A 21019-nucleotide genomic window follows, 5' to 3' on the forward strand; every position below is an offset into this window, starting at 1 on the left:
ATTTATTAGCACGTCATTTAAAGAGTAAATCTCAAAATATTGGGCAATTATATAGTTTATGGTCCTTCGCATTTTATTCTAGGAAATGTAGTTTAACAACTTGCGCCATCTGAACAATAATTATAACAGAAATAGCAAGACTACAATCCTTTCAATATGTAAACCTTGCCATGTAGCTATACACAATCAAATTGTGCAGATTACATATCATTAGTTCCACAACACTTATGAATTTTCTTTTTTTTTTATAACAAAATATTGAATTTCTATTACTTCAAACTGTAAACTCATTACAAAAAAAACCCATGTCAAAAACTAGAAGCCTGCTTCAACTACATATAATCACAAACTTTGTCAGCACAACGCCTTAATTTATGAGTAACTTGATCTGCCTCCCTACTAGTCCATTGAATCTTTCTAATTTACACTTGTTAAAGTTAGGCATAAAACAGGTAATAAACTCCTAGTTGAACGTTAACAAAGTGTTGCAAGATTCTAAATAAATATGATACATTGAAATAATAAACTAAAATACACCGACCTAAAAATGAAAACAAGAGTGTGATTGTCTTGAATAGAGTACAAATTGTTAGGGCTGGAAATTAGCCTTAACAACCCGGATAGAGGTATGTTTAGGATTGGTTTGTAGTTTAAAAGAATAATTTGAACTTGGCTTGTGTTTGAAAATTTTTAAAAAGAAAATAATCAAGTTTGGTTTGAATACAATCAGAACTCATTTGATAACTTATAGTTTCTAGTCTGTTTTTCCAAAATTTTGAAGATAAAAGTTGCACAATCTTCTAAACTTACAAGTTAGAATAAACTGTCAATTTGTCTGCTAATCAATGATCATTCACCCCAATTTGTTGCTTTTTTCCCCTTAATTTTTGGACTCTAATATTCAAGAAATCTATTAGAATAAATTAGGGATGTGATTAAAATCAATTATGCCTATTGATGAGACAAAAGTATGATGTGCTTGATCAAAGATAAGCAATTACAATGAATCAGAGATGTGATTAAAATCAATTATGCTTATCCATGAAACAAGAGTGTTAGATGCTTGTTACAAGATAAGCAATATAAGGGAAGAAAAGAAGTGGAGTTAAGGAAGGAAACTATAGGTATATTTTTATGAAATTTACTTGTCCTACATGTTCCTGAATTATCGAGTCAAACAACATTAAAATCATGATTGATTAGTTAATATTTTCAAATTTGAAATCATGTTGATACTATTAGTTTGAACAAGTTTGATGCGAATCGAGTTTAAGCCGAGTATCAAGCTGTTTGATTCAATTTACAGCCCTAGAATTGTGTTAATGCTTCAAGTACTTCAACCTATAGTCGTACGAGGCCAATCACATCTCATGGCCAATAAGTATGTTTATTTTTAAGATATTGCTAGTCTAGATATGTTTTGAGTCAATTATATAGTTGGCAATTTGGACTAGTTCAACTTTTCAACCTTATGTAGCATAAATAAACATTTTTTTGAGGGACATAAATAAAGAATTAAAATGAGTATTGGTTTGTTAGTTTGGCTCTGATTTTTGGATTAGCTCAATTTATATAAATTTAACAAAATTTAGAGTGAGGTGTAGGTTAATGCACAAAAATAAATGGATTTGCATACTAGCAAAAACTAGTTCATTAGTAGTAATAATTGATAGTCAAAGGAAACTATGTAGTGAATATCAATTTTTTGTTAGAATCATAATAATTATATGAAGTGCCAATAATTGTCAAACACAATATAAAGTTAATAAAATCAGACAATATTAAATTTTTAAAATGGAAAAATTAATGTATACTAACAATAAAATAGGAAAGTGAGATCATGAAAAATATGTTAATATTGTATCTTCTTATACAATTACTTACCAAATTACTTAAGTATAGAATCATGGATATTATGATACGGCTCATAGTTTCATTAAATTGACTTGAAAGACTAGTAATAAATACATTAATTGATTCTTTTACCTTCTCCAACGTAAATATGAATATCACCTTTTAATTTTTTTTTTAGGAAAGCACAATTATGGTTATTGAAACAAATATTGAAGATTTTGCCAATTTGAAATTTCACAAAGATATTTTTCCTTTTATGAACAGTTGTATCTCAAATTTTCACTATATATATGTGTGTGTGAAAAAGTGTATGATTTCATCACATTATACATATATTTTTACACACAAAAAGAAAACTTTCGAAATAGCAATACAATCTAAAGGAAGTCATGAAGAACCATTCTCTTGTTGCTGCTACAATTCTTATGTTCTTCATCACGTTCGGTAATACATCTCATAAGTGTCCCTTTCTTAGCTTTCTTTCTTGTTTCATCAATAGTGGTAGAACTATACTTTATACTGAAACAATTATTCTTCTTATTTCTTTAAGAGTTGCTAATAAGTTACAATGCAAGATAAAAGGAACATACAATACGTACAAGGAAAAAAAATGTATACAGCTATTGACTTTTATAAAGTTTTTGCACACATTTTAACTTTTTAGCAATAACAATTCCTTCCTCTGGGCCAAATCATTTCTCAATAAAATATCCTTATTCCTTTAATCAAGAATTATATTACAATTTCTCAATTTTCAAACATACTCAACACCACTTCCAAAAAAAAATAATAAATTTAGACGCAATTCTAAGTATAGATTTTAACTCTTGTTTTAAGATGTCTATGTATAACCATTTTTCATTTTATTTTCCTATAGGCTATGGGTCAATTTCAATGGTTGATGGAAAAAGACAATTCCGAAGGCATCTACATTAGTGGAGGCTGCACCAGTGGCTTTTGCATTTCAACGTGTCTGCAGCGACGTGGCGGTAGAAAAAGAGATGTTGCCGATGGAATATGCACAGACAATGACATTTTTTTTTTTTGTCAGCAACGATACATTTGTATAACCTACTCTATCCTAATCTAGGGGAACCTAAGAAGGCTGTGGTAGAGGCTAGTGGGTATACAGATTCAACTAAACCAAGGGAGTACTATAGCACAACCCTTAGATTTTTTTCGCTGTTGGTGAGGGTTCAAGGAGGGATTTAAGTCCCTGGTGGCCACTGAGCCATTGGCCCAGTGGTTCACAGACAATGACACTTGCACTTGCTTTTATTGTTGTGGACATGGTTGTGTTTAAATTATCAGAAATTTGGGAGGGGGCAGCAATGGGGATAGAGTGCAAGTGAGAGACCCGAATTCGTGACTTTTTATTTACACTACGCATAAAATAGATCGGATTAATTTTTTATGCAATGACTGTATAGTATTTTTTACACTAGCACACTTATGAGTATATGTCACATATGTATGATTTGAATTCATGTTCCGTGGCAGACGATCCAAACCTGCTAGTATTTAAAAAAAAGTTATATGTTGTCAGTGTATAAAAAATTATTCTAAGAAATTTTATATTGAACTACATCTATGTAGCTTTTATTCGAATAAATGATGCATTTGTATAAAGTAATTATCTTCTTATTAGTATGTGTGCAAATGGGTTGAATTTTACAATCCGCATCCGCATCCGCATTTATTGAGTCTAAAATGTGGATATATATCCACTTATTAGGTCAAAAATGCAGATATCCAATATATATTTGGAATTTTAAAAAATTAGGTTTGTCTAACTTTTTTTTAGACAAATATAGATAAAATTAACTCGTTAAAATCACTCGGCAATAAAGAGTATCATTTAAAAGACATCATGCTAAATTAACTACACATTTTACAATTTTGCTAATTAAATATAGTAACCAAATTCTTTAAGCGAAAAAAAGTCAAATAAACTACAAACAACATATCAAGAGGCCTAATATTTTCGTCAGTAAAAGTATCCTTATGTATATAAATATTCAAATACTTTGATATCTTAAAAATTACACTAAACCCCAATATATAAGTATGGATTGGAAATCTGTGGATATCCCAAAATGAACCTCATATTCGACTCACATATGATATCTCACTTAATTGGATCACATGGGAGTTGGAACCGTGGATCTTCGGATATATAGGCCCTTATTTATCGGCATTATGGGTTTGTTTGGATTGTAAGTTATTTGAGATATTTTTACTGTAGCACTTTTTGTGATGTGATGTATGTGAGATAAAAAGGTAATTGGGAAGGTAAAAATGTGTATTGAAAATTGTAATGATGATATAAGCAAATATATTTGGGAAAATAATGGCCAATCCAAATTATTTATCTTTGTTCTTTTTCAATTTATCATATACAACGAGATAAAAGTTCTAATATTACGTATCAACTGTACCAAAGTGGTTTTAAAAAATTGTGAACCACTCTATGACAAAAAAAGGTTCTAATATTACGTGTCAACTGCATCAAAGTGGTTTTAAAAAATTTAAACTACTCTATAAAATAAATATTAGATGTGAGATACTTATATAATTGTTATGACATTTTTGTTAGTGCAAATGGAAAGACTCCGACTCTGAGCTCTCACTTACACTCACTTCTTTCGAATCACCCAACCCATCTCTCCCCCCTATAATTGTAATGATTGAAGAATGAAAAATTACAACAAAAAAAAAAGGCAATGTATGTTTGCCTAAATTGAAAATGGTATTACACCAAATTCAACGATTTCGACTTCTCCATAATATATTTTTAAATGTAGTATTTGAACAAGATAAATTACAGATATCACAGTTGGTTAATATATTACATGAAGGTGAACTATGAAAAAGAAGGAAAGTATCTCTTCTTTGAAATTGATCGGTAAACTTTACCTGTATTTCTAATTTGGTTCCAATTGACACTACTTCACAATTCATTGGCCCATTATCAAAAAAAGAAAATTATTGGCCCAAATTGAAAAATCGAGGCCCTTTCGACTATAACGGACAAAAAGAAAACATAAACGGAAAAGGATTACAAAAAAAAGTTCTATAAAGAATAATTATTCCTTCCCCGACGACACTACCATTAGCTTTTTTTTTTTCCCTCAAAAACTCTTCCCGAATTCTGTCCAAGAAACTGAGCAACTGCGGCCCTCTCCACCACCATCATCATCCTCTCCAGATTATCTTCATAAGCATCCACCGGCCGGCAGACGCCTCCGGTAGCCGGTAAGCTCCTGGCTTCATATAGGATATCTCTAGAGTTGTAATGTGAGCTAGTATAAAAGTTGTATATATTGTCCGCCTGGTTGCCGATTGTGTATGCTAGTTTTTACGTTGATCAGGAGCTTTACTTACCTGAATTTAATAGAAAAGGAAAAAGTGGTTTTTGGATTCTAAAAGGTTGAATAATGTTCAGTACTTGCCACTTGGTGGGTTTTTCTTGTTTTGTGGGATTGAGTTAAACTGTTCATTGATGATCAAAAGTTAAGGCTTTCCTTAATTCTTGTGGATGTTAACATGAATTAGTTGAAATTAATAATGTCTGAAACAGGGTAAAGAATGGGATAAAACCTATTTAAATGTAAGTCAATTTCTTGACTTGATTGATCTCATATAGCTAATTATCGAACTGCTATTGCCCAACTTTGACAGACTGTTATTTTTTCCTTTTTTGTCGCTTATTTGTGTTCCCTCCAAAGACAGTAGACTTTTTAGTAGCAGAATGATGGTTTTATGTTTGCTGGAGTTAAACAACAGGATAAGAACTAATCTTCAAGTACAAACTTGCCCCGTTAATGAAATCTCTAAATATTTTGTCCAGGTTGTATCGTGGTTGGATTCGTAGATAGTTGCTTTTTGAAAAGCAGAGTTTTAATCCCTATTTGAGGAAGGTAGCATACAAGCATTATGGATCACGAGTCCAAAGGTAGAACATGGATTGGGAACATATACCACAAGTTTGAGGCTATCTGCCAGGACGTTGATGATTTTGTGACTAAGGTACTGCTTTCCTTTATTTTTTTTATTTGCCATGTTGAATTTTTTGTAATTGCTTTCATGTAAAAATTATAACAATGATTATGGCTATTGATAATGGAGGTCTTAGAGTAGCCTGATTCAGCATTGACATCATGTCTCATGCTCGAGGAGGACTGGAGCATGTGGTCTAATGTTCTAATTGTTCTAGATTCCCTGTTTCATATGCTACAGATGATTATCTATATGAAGATCTTTCTGATTGTTGAATTGCTTGCTCTTGCAGGACAATGCTAAATATGTAAAGAATCAAGTGCAAACAGTTGGTGAAAGCATGAGAACATTATATTCTAATGTGGTGCTTGATTTTCAATCTTCTTTGGAGGATATTAAACAAGCTAAAGTTCAGTCGGGGACCATTGCACAAAATAATGCTCTAGGGAACAATACTAAATATATACTAGCTGACAAAGATAAGCAGAGACATGCCAGTGAAAGGGGATCATCTAAGGAGCAGGATAAAGTTGATTTTGGAAGTTGTGATCCAGATGAAGTGGACCATCTGGGACAGCTCAGCCCTCCACCTTCTGCAGATTTTTCCCAAGTAGTAGAAAAGGACTTGCACAGGAGAGAAATGAGTGATGCTGCTTTCCACAATAAAATAGAGATGGTTCTTGAGGAGAATGTCAAAAGAGAGGATTATTTACCAACTAGTAACTTGAATTATCCTACAGATGAAAATTCATCTGAATTACCATTATATTGGAGGGAGCAGCATCAACCAACTGATAATTTGGAGTTTCCTGTTGATAATTATTTATATGGGCCATTAGACACTTTTAATGAAGGAGATCAGAGAAAGAGCTTCCAGGCTGAGTTTTCTCCAAAGGTTTTAGTTGAGGATGTGGAGCTTAGAACATCTGGGGAGGACTATATGAAATGCAATGGTACAGATGTTTCTGAAGAAACAGAAACTTACTTGGTTTTTGAACAAGATGGTGAAAATGCAATCAGCAAGGAGTCAAAGATATGTGCTGAAGACAATGACACAGTTCAGGAGCGTCCAGCCTCTGAGCATGCAACTTCTTCTGAGGCTAAGAATTTGTGGGAGTTATTATGGACACAGGAGCAGCCAGATTGTTATGATTCTTATGCTTTGAAAGACAGAAGTACACCCATGAGATGTTCAACTGATGATGATAAAAAATCTAGTGATCTGGGGAAATGTTCTCCAGAAATTTTGGTTCCTAATAATGTGCTTGGAATTGATCCAGTTGAACATTTAGCAGATAGTAATGCAGATCCTGCTGAGGAAGCAGTAAAAAACCTGGCTTTAGATCATAATGGCTCTGTAGGATCCACAAAACATGGTATGGGTCTTGAAGAGAATGGCAGAAAGGAGAATCTGGTGGTTGATGACAGAAGTTACTCTAGTTATGGAAGTTCATTCGATTTTTCATCACATCCAAGGGAGAAGCATTCTAAGGCTGCGGACTCAAATTCTCTGCTGGATAAAGGTTTGTGTGAATCATTACATGCTTCCATGAATGATGAATATTGGCCAACCATTCAGGCAAAGTCATCACCAGAAACTTCACTTAATGATGAAGGGCTCAGAGCTTCTGAAGAAGAAGAGGGAGAATGTAATAGGCCGTCTTGTTCTAATGAAACTGAAACTGAATCTGACTTTTCTTTAGATGGATACTGCTCATGCATGTCCTCTAATTTCGATGTTGAGGAGAATGGCTTTGGGGAGAAACATGCAGCTCCAGAAGTTTTAGGGTGTCCTGGACATAATAGTATATTTGAGTCATACTTATGTTCAAGCAAGCTGCAAGTGGAAAATGACGACTTCAGTTCTCAAAATGGTGAAAGTTCACCTGGATTGTCACCAATTTCTAGGAAAGAAGACCATATAATTACAAACTCTGCCAATTTTTCACCCATTAGTTCAGTTAATGATGCTGGGGTTAGAGCCTTCCTGAAGAATGAGACAATATGCAATTCACTTTCAGATGTTTTGAGCACCAACCTATCATCTGAACTGGTTTCTTCAGATACTTGTTGGGAGCTTGAAGTAGCTCAGACAGAATCTTCAAATTATACTGCATCAACCGAACTTTTGGATCTGCTAGAACTTCCACAGGCAAATTCTAGTCAGAAAATAGAGGAAGTCTGTTTTGATGACACTGATTCCACTGATTGTTCGTCAGCACTCTCCAGCATTTCCTGTGCATCCTTCTCTGGTTTGACCTCTGGTAACACAGCTGTAAGTGGGATGCCTGCTTTCCCTATGACTACCTATCAACAACCCTTCACAGGTGCTTATTTAGAAACTGGTGTCTTTGTATATGATTGAAATGTGTTCAAACTATTTATATTTTTGTTCAATTTTCATAATTCTATTCTAAGAAAAGGGGGGGGGGGGGGTCTTGGTTCAAAGGGTGGATGGAAAGGAAGTATTTAGCTTTTTATGCCCATAACTGCTAATATTTACATCGTCTGAATGGCTTGTCTGTTGTTCTTTTCAACAAGAAGGAACATTGTCCAGTTGGAACACTGTCATGCTTTTAGACAAATGCTTTACGAGAATGATACATAACACATGGTTCCTGACTTTGGAATGGCTTTAACAGGGATCTTTGATGACTCTGTTAATGATATTGATGATGCCGAAATGGAGACAATCGATCTGTCTGATGAAGTAAAAGTTGAGGACAGTTGTGTTGTCATGGATAATGAAATACTCCATGCTGTCTCATGCAGACCAAGAAAATTTAGATCATTCAAGGTTCTCTCTCTCTCTCTCTCTCTGTATGTGTGTGTTTGTGTGTGCGCATTAGGTGGTATATGTGGATGCATCATGAGGGGTAGTGTGGTGTTTTTTGTTGATGCCCATCAAATACTTTAAATTTTATGATTGCATCTTGTCATGGCTCATAGTATTAGTTACATATTTGAAAAGTGCACTGTTTTGATTACTCTTGTTTGGCCTTGTTGTCGTGCATGCCTGTACAAGAGTAGTTAAAGTAAATTGTACCTGAGCTAAAGTTTATTCGAGAATTCCTTCTAAGCATTTAGCTGAGTATGATTTGGAATGATCGCTGCTTGAACTTTGGTGATAAGCAAACTAATGTTATGTATTGCTGAAGTTTATTTTGACCTTTGTGGTATAGATGATAGATTGCCTTTCTCAAATGAGTACCTGCCATAATGATCAGTGTCATAATTGTTATGATCATAACAGCCCAAGAAACAAACTTTTCTGCCTTGTGAAAGGTAGAAAGTCTTTCATAGCTAGGAATAGTTAGTCTTGTACATGTAGGGATTTGTCTGGCTCTCCATATTTTTTGTACTATTGGTATTGCAGTATCGTTATCACCTCTTGAGCATGTGACGATAGGCTTCATGCTTTTGGATTGGATATTCGAGCACAACTGATCCTTCTTCACTTCATCTTTTGTTTCTTCCCTTTCTCAGAAACTGATTCAGGAGGCTTTTGCTTCGAGAAGGAGATTAATCAAGGAGTATGAGCAGTTGTCAATTCGATTTGGTGACATTGAGGCAGATACCAGCTTCCATTCAGAGCTGTTTCTTTCACCTTACATGCCATCTGCATCAAGACCTTCACAAGCACATGATTTGGGTGAGTCAGAGTGGGAGCTTCTGTAAGGTTCATTGATCCTTGGTTGCAACTATGCAGCCAAATGTGCTCTACACATTTCTTCCCTAGGCAGGTCTCTGTAATGAATCTCAAGCTGTCCTACGTCAATAAGGGGGTTCAGATTCTTTTAAAGTCTGCTGAAGCAACTAAAAGTAAATAACACAATCATACATTTTCTCCAAACCATGAGCTGATGGTTTTTCTTGCAATAGCCCAGCATTGACAACGCCTGAATCATATAAATGAAAATGTACGATTTTTGGCAGTAATTGGTAATCTTTTTTGAATTGGGCATTCAAATTGAGCAAGGTTTAAGTACTTTTTTAACATCGAAGTTAGAATGGGCTACTAATTGAAGTGCATCAGATGAAAATTAGAGCAAAAAGATGAACCGCCATTGTAAATGCAGCCTATATGGGATCCATGCCGCATCCTACAGCAAAAACATACACATTTTCTGCTACAGCATTGCATGCATCTCAACACTGATTTGCAGAAATTTGTAAGTTTTATCATGTTGGACTTGTAGTCTGCTATCCAAGTCACATTCTCATTCCTAGCATAACAGAGAAGGCTCTCGATCGAATATTCCTGAAAAGATGGATATTGCTCATTAGTTATTCCTAGATATCAAAAGGTTAAAGTTGGCATATCTAAGAAGATGATCAATACTGTGTCAACCATTCAAGACAGAAGAATTTGAGGATAAATCCCGCAATCATTGATTCATTGCTACAATCCCTGCAAAAGCATTGCATAGCAAATCTTATTCTATGCATCTGGGATGCCTGGCACCAAAGACTGAAGTATGATCTTCTTTTCTGTGCTTTGATAATCCCAGTTCTACAATGAAAATCACGAAAAAACAGTAGTATATAACTGGTGTTTTGGTAAAAAAGGATGAAATAATAACTGATCTATGTTACAAATTGGGCAAGATTGTTAAAGGGCCTACCACAATACCAAGCCAACCTGTTCAAGTGGCCTAAAATCTGTTGGTTAGGCTTTCAAGTTTGAACACTACGGATCTTCAGTAAACTAAAACTCACCATATATGTGTTGGGGACAAGGTCACAAAAAAGACCTTTTCTTTGTCAGGGTTGATTCTGGCCTCCATCCATTTTGCTAGGTTTCCATAGCCAATTTATATGCACTGGTCCGATAAAATTCTCTGACATTGTCCAGAGATCCATAACTAAACAAAAATGGTCATAGAAATGTATACGCTGAAATCCATCTGCAGCTATATTAACTCTAGAAAACTGAGGTGAATCAACTGAATAAGAAATATGGAGTACTTAAAGTTGCATTAATCACAGTTTTGTACGAATATGTCAATTTCCTCCCAATCTTTTCTGTTCTTATCTATGGAATCAAGCTTGACCATACGTTTTAGTATAGTGTGATTCGTTGCATGATCTGAAATAGGCTCAAAAATGAAGGGATTCCAGTAGTTCATTAGTCCTCGATTGATGATGCAATAAGCTCCTGGAATCAGATGCCAAATGAACTTGACTTGGGCTGGAATGTTGGCTACAAATTATAAAACGACTTTAAACAAATTAAATTAACCAAATCTTTTCAAGGCATGCCAGGCTTTTTATTTATATTCATCCCATAAAATCCATTGTTGGTTGGTAATGAAATGGATAGACAATTCAGTATTTGAAATGGTTACTGTTGATTATGTCTCAGCATTATTCAATTAGATTGAAAACCGAAATACTTATAATTAAATTTGAATGAGCCTGATCTGTCATTGATTGGTAACTTAGTTCATGCTATTAGAGCACTCATGACTACTTTTGATTTTATAAGTGTTAATTATGTGAGGAGGACCAACAATGTTCCTACCCACATTGTGTCTAAAATGTCTTTGTCTCTTGAGGGAAGTAGAGTTTGGTTTGTGGACTTTCCCAAGGCTGTTACGGACGCTGCTCTTCAAGATTTATTTAGCATGAATGGAGGTATTTGATTTTTCCAAAAAAAAATTTGAATGATCCATTTGAACTTTTCTTTCTTACTTTCTCTTCTTTTTGTAAGTGATGGATTACTTTAAGGGATAATTTTAGAAACCTCCCCTGAGATTTCCGACAGTCTCACTCACCTCCTCTGAACTTTGCAAACTATCAGCTACCTCCCCTAAAACTAAGTAGAGTGTATCAAATCTCACCCAATTCAAATGCACAAACAATTTTAAATATGTATCAGGAGAGAGAAAAACACTTCATCCCACATCTACCCTCAACATTATCATTAGTGATGGCCTTATTTGGCACTTGAGTTTTTTGTCAAGTCTGTCTGCTACAAGTTTTTTGAAAACTTCAACTACAGTAACCTCAAAAAATTTCTCAAAGTTTTTAAACTATACACTTCAAAATATTCAAAAATTTACACACTTCAAACAATTTTAAAAAACTTTTGTAGTAAACTATAGTAAAATTTTAGACAAACACCCAAAAAACTCATTTGCCAAACGGGGCTTAAATTTTTGTTAAACAGTACAAATCATCTAACAACAATGAAATTTCAGGGGGTGTATCTGAAATTGATGGAAAAGGCAAGGTACGTATTGCATTTTGGAAAGTAGAAGCCAATAGCTCTTTGTGCATAGCTAAACCAACAATAAAGAGCAAATAGTAGATAAGTTGGTTAATCATTCACTATTAGTTTTGCATCCAAATTATAGTTAAGTTGGTTAATCATTCACATTACTCATTTAACTAATTCTGTCAAAATAGTTTCGAAATATATCATAAGTTATGAGGGTATATCTGTCAATTCATCATCAATGATATCACAAATAGAGCCCAATAACCTGACGGGGGAGGTATCTGATATTTTGTAAAGTTAGGAGGAGGTGAGTGAGACCATCAGAAACCTTAGGGGAGGTTTCTGCAATTATCCCTTACTTTAATGAGTGCTTCGACTGCTAGAATAATAGGACATGAGAGTCAACTCCACGTCCCGGTGGTTAGAATACCGGCACGTATTAATTCCACTACTTTGGACTAAATATGGGATTTGACTCCCCTTTAGTTATCCCAGCGGAAAACCTGGTTTTATGTTTTTTTTTTTTTTGTTTAACGGGAAAATGTAGGATAGGGGTGTTCACACTAGAGGTGGCAATTTAGATTGAAATCCATCTATCCATCAATATAATCCATAATTAAACGAATTTAGATTATCCATTTATGGTATTGGTTTTAAATGATTGACCCAAGTAAAACCATTAAATTAAATGGATTTATATGGATTATCCACAAAAATCACATATATCCATTTCCCTAAAAACCAAATAAAAGAAACGGATAGATCCCTCTAACTAGAACCAACTGGGAATGAAGGACCACATGTGACAGCTGTTGAATGAAGGATTGAGTGGGAAAATCTTAACAACTTAAACATAACTAATTTCCAACGCCCTTTGCACGCTAAAGACTTGGGGCATGTGGTTGTTAATTGATATCTCAGATGCTGTAGAATTATTAACGGAAACTTGCAGAATAGATCCACGTCAAATTAATGAAGGTGAGAAAAAAAGTGATTAGGACGTCCAGAAATTCACGATTTAGACTAGTCCAAGATTATTGTGTTTATAAATACTCCCGCTTTTTCTCAAAGCTATTCATATTACAAGAAATGGTAATACAAAAACAAAGTAACCAAAATATTTAAATGGATTATAAATGGATAATTGGATTTTATTTAATCCATTTAGATCCATCCATTTAGATCCATTTATTAAATGGATCTATATGGATTGGATAAATTTCATCCACCATCCATTAAGTCAAAACTAATTATGAACCATTTATCCATACTGCCACCTCTAGTTCACACTGTGGAAAAGAGTAGCCGGCCGATCCAATTTGGATCTGTAATCGGATATCAGTAAAATGGAATTCAGAAAAACGGATTAAGATCCAATCTTAAAATTGAAATTCGATTACCGAATTCCAAAATGAGTTACCGAATTTCATATTTTAATTAAATATTTTATATATTTCATGCCTACTAATATAGCATATTATAGATTAATGTATTAATCAATAATTTTATAAGTTATAATTTATGCTTATAAACAAATATGTGGCCTAAAAGTATATTAGTTAACAAATTAATAACTTTACATTGTTAGTTACAAATTAAATACTCTTAACTAATCTATATTAGAAAAACAATCTAGAACTTTGGATAGTTTACCGAAATACCAACTATCCGGCCCAAATCCAATTACCAAATAAAAGTTTGGATGGTAATTGGACATTGACCTTGTTGAAAAAAATTGAATATTTTTTCTCTATGGTGGGATTTGTGGGGAGAGGGGGGCTCAGGAAGTTTAGATCCAGGGATCTTAACATGCAAAAACCTAGTTAGATAAAACTGTAAATGAACTGAGCCCTTAACAATAGTTTGGGCTCAATTAGTTAAGGGCTCAATTCGATTTTCATTTTAAACGAGTTCAATTCGAGTTCAACTTTTAATGAGTTTGAGTTTGAATTTGAACAAGAGTTAGGATTTAATTAAAGTACTTCATCAAGTTTAAACTTGCATATATTAGTTTCGTTATAGGTCAAATAATTTTTTTTTACATATTTATTAATATTTTGTATAAGCTTATGTATTTACTATTTTGTTATATGAATATTATATATGTATTATTGATAAAATAATAATAAAAATTAGAAAATTAAAAAAAAATTAACTCTTGAGTTGAACTCGAAACTATTAAATATTAAATCAAATCGAACTCAAACGTCAAATTTAAGCTCATATCAAATTTGAGTTTGAATTTGAGCTTGAAGCCAAAAATTAGGATCAAGCCTAGCAGCTCAAAAGTTTGATACGATTTGATTCGTTTCCTTAAAAAAAATAAAGGTCGGTTAAGAGTGAGATAGTTGCCTTTGTTGTAAAAAGCAAGTACATAAACATCTATAATCTATACTATATATAAAGTTTGAGGAAGGGGCTTAGGATTAACATTTATCATCACTTTATGAACTTCTTTTTTCATCCTTATAAACACTACTTGTACTTTAACCACCTATAACTACTCATGACTAATTTTACTTTTAATTATTTAAATATATGTTTTCAACATAACTACCCCAAACATTATAACTACCAATATAAAATTATTTTATGACAAATATTTGAAAGATTAAAGTTTGTTTCAGTAATAAAAATTTTATTTACAATATATGATTACAAATGTTATGTATTTTTTTATTGCATGCATATTGGGTGTGCAATAAACACTATATGACTATAAATTTTATTTAGAATATATGACTATAAATATTATGTATTTTTTTATTGCACACATATTGGGAATGCATCAAACACTATAAAAGGTAGGTTTAGTTTCCTTAAAAGTTCGATATGATTTGATTCATTTCCTTAAAAAAATAAAGGTAGGATAAGAGTAAGACAGTTGCTTTTGTTGTTAAAGCAAGTACATAAACATCTATAATCTTTACAATGATAAAGCCTGCGTAGTTATTTAACTTAGTATTGACTTTGTTTGTTTTCAAACTCACCTTTATCTCTATTATCCATTAACCTTATTTCTATTATTCATAGTTATTAAACCCGACCTGGGGAGGAACCCGATAAAAGAAGGGGGTCAACGGATTACTGGTTCAACCAATGGGTCACTAAATATACTTAAATATTATATTTCATAATTTTTAATATAGTTGAAACTATAATAAACTATGTCATAGTAAATACTCAGTTAGTCCAATTTATTTTAAAATCATTAATTCTTATAAGAATTAACAAAATCTAAATTTAATTAGCAATCCATCAAATTTCAAATATAAAATTTTATCTAAGTGTAGTTATCTAGTTTACTTACGAATTTTAAGTGCAAAAAGTTATTAAAAATAATATTTGTCTTTAAAATGAATTGTGTAATATGCTATTTTTTAAATCCATTCATAACTTATAGAATTTGGGGAATAATAAAATATTATCAAAAGATTCCAAACAAATTTTGTTTTGAAGAAATAAAATAAGAATAAAAATCTAATATATAATATAAGCACAAAATGATTTGCTGGTTCAGTGGCGAGCGCGCTTCACTCTTGTGGTTGAGGTTCGAGGTTTGATTCTCTATTGCAACATCTTCTAAAAATTTTTAACACAACAACCGGGTTCTTACAAAACCGTTCGATTCAACCGAGTTGACTGGTTGAACTGCCAGTCCGTTGACAAGACAACGGTTTCTTGCACAAATGATCCAATTAACAATCCAACCCAATTTTATAGCCGGTTCACCGGGTTGATCGGTTGAACCATCAGGTCGGATCGGATTTAATAACTATGCTATTATCAGCTGACACACAAATGTTACTCAACCAAAACTAACTTGCTCCGATTCTCAAGTTCTCCCTCACCAACAGTTTTTTTGCTTCCAATTGTACATACTTCTGTATAATACACTTTTTATTACATATTACATAAAATAGTTATATTGACTTGCACTATTTTATGATTCATTCAATTAAAAATAATTTTTACAAGTCCTCGAACATCTGAAAATGTAAGCGTGATGGGCCTTGTCCACCTTTATCTACTCACATTAAAATACGGTCTTGAGTTTAAGGATAGCCTAATATATATACTATCTATATTATATATAAAGCTTGATTGCTTAAAAAAGAAGTTTGGGGTTAACTCCAAACATTTACCGTCACTTTATAAACTTTCTTTGAAAACTACTTTTACTTTAGTTACGTATAACTACCCATGATTATTTTTACCTATTTAAACATATGTTTTCAACATAACTATGCCTAAATATATTATAACTACCAATTATTTTTTTGATTGCACACACATTGAGTGTGCATTGAGCACTGAAGAACGGATTTGGAGTTTACATTGGGTTAACACTTTATGAATTTTCTTTTTTGCCCTTATAAAAACTACTTTAACTACCTATAACTACCCATAACTATTTTTACTTTTAACTATTTAAGTGTATGCTTTCATCATAAATACCCCTAGACATTACAACTACCAATATAAAATTATTTTATGAAAAATATTTAAAAGATTAAAGTTTGCTTCAATAATAAAAATTTTATTTAAAACATATTAACATAAATATTATGTATTTTTTGATTGCACACGCATTGGATGTGCATTTGAGCACTAGTATATATAAAGGGAGAGCATTAGATTTGGTGTAATTTTTTTGTTACTTTTTACATTTCCAATTTTACCCCTACAATCACTTAATTATACCTTTACCATCTGATTACATATTGCCCATATTATTAACCATTGTTACCACAACTGATTTTCAACCATAACTACCCACAAACATTGTAAGCACCAAGTTTGGGAGGGGTTCAATCTATACCCCCTACGGACTAAATACAGACCTCATACATATATTAGACAATAATGGCCTTGCTTTTAAGTTTATTTGACATTTCTTATAATGTAAAGAAACATATATTTACATAGCAAAAATAGAAAAACAAATGCTTGCATTGAAGTAGAGATTATTTTCAAACATTTTACAAGTGCATAAGAATATTAATTTCTAATTTAAAATCAATTTAGCAATCTAGAACTTTTCAATTACTAATAATGATGTAAATAACAATGTCTATATATATATATATATATATATTTCAATTCTGTAAAATTAAAATATAAATAGTTTTTAAGGTGGAATTGGTAATCTTATTGACCTAATATACAAACATCTCCATTTGGTCACATTTATTATGTGTGAGTGTAAAAAAAAAAAAGTTTAACCAAATAAAGTTAGTAGGTCATAATAGAAAAGAGGAAAATTTTAAAGCAACTTTAAAGAAAAATGAATGTTGAAGAAAAGAAAAAAATAATAGAAATTTCTATAAAACTCACAATAAAGATTAGGGTGTGAATATTTTCCTTTAGAAAAGATATTATTATAAAATATTTTAATTTGATGTTGAAAAGGTACTGGCACAAGTGTCTAACACATGTATAAGGTGTGGATTTAGGATGGAGGGGGGGTGGATTATCCCATCTTAATTAATATTCTATTAAAAAACTTTAAAAGATCAAAGTCTATTTTTTTATGTATGAAACTTTCATGCTAAATTCTTCTATATAAAAACTTTAAAAGATCAAAGTCTATTGTTTTTGTGTCCTTGAGTAAGAAAAGGATGCGACCCCTTCTGGCTACTACTACACTAACCCATGCTTCCCCCTTCTAGGACTTTATTTTGATATAAATAAGAACTAAAAGAAAAACAAATTCAGGACAAAAATATTGATCACTATCATCTTGCTTTTTGTCACACATATGAGAGAGGTCTGGTCAATTGAAGAGAGTTCCAGCTGCGGCAATTATTAACAAAAATACACTCAAAATAAATGTTGAGTTATATGTTTTATATAAGTGTGGAACATAATCTGACATTAAACTCCATTACAACGTGCAACTAATTGAACTAGCAAGTTAATTAAGGGCATTAAATTGTAGGCATGGTGCTATTAAACGCGTTTATACAGTTGGATGTTGTCAGTTTGTACTTCTGAGTAATGTCCCTTTGGCTCTAAGATTAGTAGATTAGGTAATACTCACTTCTCTTGTTTTGTTAAATGTTGTCTTTATTGATTGATTCTGTTGTGGGTAACAAATATGATACTCCCTCCGTCCCACTTTGACAGTCTTGTTTTCCTTTCTCATCTGTCCCAAATTGTAGTCCACTTTCCAATTGAAAAATGTAGCTGTATTTTAATTTTTCTAAAATACCCTTATTCAATGTAAATTATTGTTACTATAAATCTACTACATTTAATGAGAGTTGACTCTTTTTTTACCATGAATTCAAGTTCTCATAAAGTTGTACTCTATTTAATGTGAGGATATTTTAGGAAAATAGCAATCTAAATTTACTTTTTCAACAAAATTAACTACTTTTTCTTAAACTGTGTGAAAAAAGAAACATGATTATCAAAATGGGACGGAGGGAGTAGTATGTCTTTAATTCTTCGAGCTTTCCTAACGTGTGTGGCCAGTGAGCATTTGTTAGTATATTTGAATCATACTAAATCTGCGATATGAATGCATATGTTAACAATTATTATTTTACCGTACATTTATATACTTATCCTATCTAATTTTATTTTTTTTCAAATTTCAACATGAACTCTATATAGTCTATAGGCACAGAGACTTTCTATACAACAAAGAAATTTTCATAATAGATGAGGCAACTATAATAAAACCTTTCAACATAAAATTTTTATGACACAATACACATTCACATAGCTTCTCTTCAATTGTGAATTATGATCATGTATAACAAAAATTTTTTTGCCCAAAACAAAGAAAAAGAAAAAATGTTCAAATCAAAATCATGAGACTTTCTTTTTGTTTTTCTGGTTCAAATCATGAGACTTTCAAGCTTCTAAAAGACACAAGACATAAGAACAAATGGAATTGAATTCTCAGCCCAGAGTTAATCCTTCCAGATGACTCCGATTTTGGCTGATATTTTGGCTGAAGATGGAGAAAGCTACTTTTTGAAATAAAAGTAACTCCTCTTAAAATTTATATATGCTTTTCAAACCGATATATATTTCTTCACACGTTTACCAAATTAGATGCGGGAAGAATACCTTTTGCCTATGATAAATTACTAAGTATGTTTGCAAAAAAATGAAAACCATGCGGTTTTTAACCATCTAATTAAGTTTAGAGTAGACCTCGTGAATTATACGTACTTTCATAAGGTTATAAATGCAATCACAAGCTAATACAAAATTTATACGCACATTTTTTTTTCTAGATATGTTGTATTATAATCGCACATCACTTTGTGTTGATAGGGCAGAATTATTTTCCTTCAACAAAACAAAAAGAAGGGATGATCAGTTAATCATTACACGTAATTCACATAAATGGACTGTTATATACTCCCTCTATCTCAATTTAATAGTCATGTTTTCTTTTTTCATTCATTTCAAATTATAATCTACTTTTAAATTGAAGAATATAGTAAACTTTTGATTTTTCTAAAATACCCTTATTTAATATACTTCGTTATTAGCAAATATAGCCTACCTTATTTAATACAATCAACTTTTTCACGAATATTGCTTTGTTATATATTCCCTCCGTCCCACTTTAATAGTCCCGTTTTCCTTTTTCGTCTGTCCCAAATTAAAGTCCACTTTCCAATTGAAGAATGTAGTTGTATTTTAATTTTTCTAAAATACCTTTATTCAATGTAAGTTATTGTTACTATAAACTTACCTCATTTAATGAGAATTGATTCTTTTTTACCATCAATTCAAGTTCCTATAAAGTTGTACTCTAATTAATGTGAGGGTATTTTACGAAAATAGCTACCTAAATTGATTGTTCCAGCAAAGTTAACTATTTTTCTTAAACTATGTGAAAAAAAAAATAGAGCTATCAAAGTGGGGCGGATGGAGTATCTTGAATGGTGCAATTAATGTAAAGATATAGTAATTAGTGATACTCCTAATATTAATATAAGGGTATTTTAGGAATACATTGGGTTAGATTTACTTTTTCAATAAAATTAACTAATATTTCTTAAACTGTGTGAGAAAAAAAAATCAAAATTATTAAAATAGGATGAAGGGAGCACGTGAAACTTTTGAGTATCTTGTCTTAACAAATAGACTTGCAACGTTAATCTTGTCGACCACCTTGATGCTCAAGGATTTGAAATGAATGTAAGAAATCAGATGTCGTGCAATAATTTAGATGATAAATATGACAAGACAAGAAATAAATGTGTTAAATACGTTAAATATGGCAATAACAGAAAAGGAGCGCTAACAAATATTAGGAGTATGTAATTACTTTTCTAACTGCTAACTACTTTGTCTTAAAAGCACTTATGATGATTGCTGATTCACCAGACTAAGCACTTCTGTATTTGGTACAGATCATTACTCAAAGAAGTCCTCTGAAAATGCCAAGACAGAGTTGTATTTAATCTGCTTCCTATAAAATCAATTTCCGCTCTAAGGATAGTAATCAATGGTTTTCATGTTTTCTGAACTATTTTTTGGGCTTCCAACGCAACTGTCCCAAACCATGCCTGCCTGCTTGCTTGCTTTCAAAAGGCAAACCTAAGCAGTATGAGTTTTAGTTCCCTTGAAGAAGATTATGATCCAAAGGTTGCCACGTTTATTGAATAGTTATGGACCATTTGTCATTAGGCAAGTGCACCAGAGTTAATGACAGCCACATGATCACAACTACAGAATTGAATGTTATCTTACTATCTTTGATTGGAAGTGTCAATTGTTACTGGTTGATTAGCTTTACCTGCAGGCTGCAATCAATTGATTTAGGCCAAATTGTTTCATCTTTGCATAAATTTAGTAAAATTTTATTTGCACCTCCCTTTTCTTATTTGCACTTCTACTATCATTTTTTATTATATAATTTTTATTTGTTAGACAATATGATATAACAAATGGTGGGAGCTATCATTTTTA

General features: G+C 32.2%; 1 protein-coding gene across 2 annotated transcripts; it reads left to right on the forward strand.

Annotated features, from left to right (window-relative positions):
- The first annotated feature begins 4962 nt into the window (after nt 1–4962).
- Nucleotides 4963–9706, forward strand: LOC113700445 (uncharacterized). 2 transcript variants are annotated; one of them, XM_072046832.1, is made up of 5 exons: nt 4963–5109; nt 5705–5883; nt 6146–8180; nt 8496–8650; nt 9340–9706. In XM_072046832.1, the coding sequence occupies exons 2-5, from the start codon at nt 5791–5793 to the stop codon at nt 9529–9531; spliced, it is 2475 nt and encodes an 824-aa protein (XP_071902933.1). In that variant the 5' UTR covers nt 4963–5109; nt 5705–5790; the 3' UTR covers nt 9532–9706. The 2 variants fall into 2 exon arrangements, with proteins under 2 accessions (XP_071902933.1, XP_071902974.1); XM_072046873.1 differs by lacking the exon at nt 9340–9706 and having other exon boundaries at nt 4971–5109; nt 6146–8128; nt 8496–8644.
- Nucleotides 9707–21019: the final 11313 nt, after the last annotated feature.

This window comes from Coffea arabica, chromosome 1c (assembly GCF_036785885.1).
Source record: "Coffea arabica cultivar ET-39 chromosome 1c, Coffea Arabica ET-39 HiFi, whole genome shotgun sequence".
NCBI lineage: Eukaryota > Viridiplantae > Streptophyta > Magnoliopsida > Gentianales > Rubiaceae > Coffea > Coffea arabica.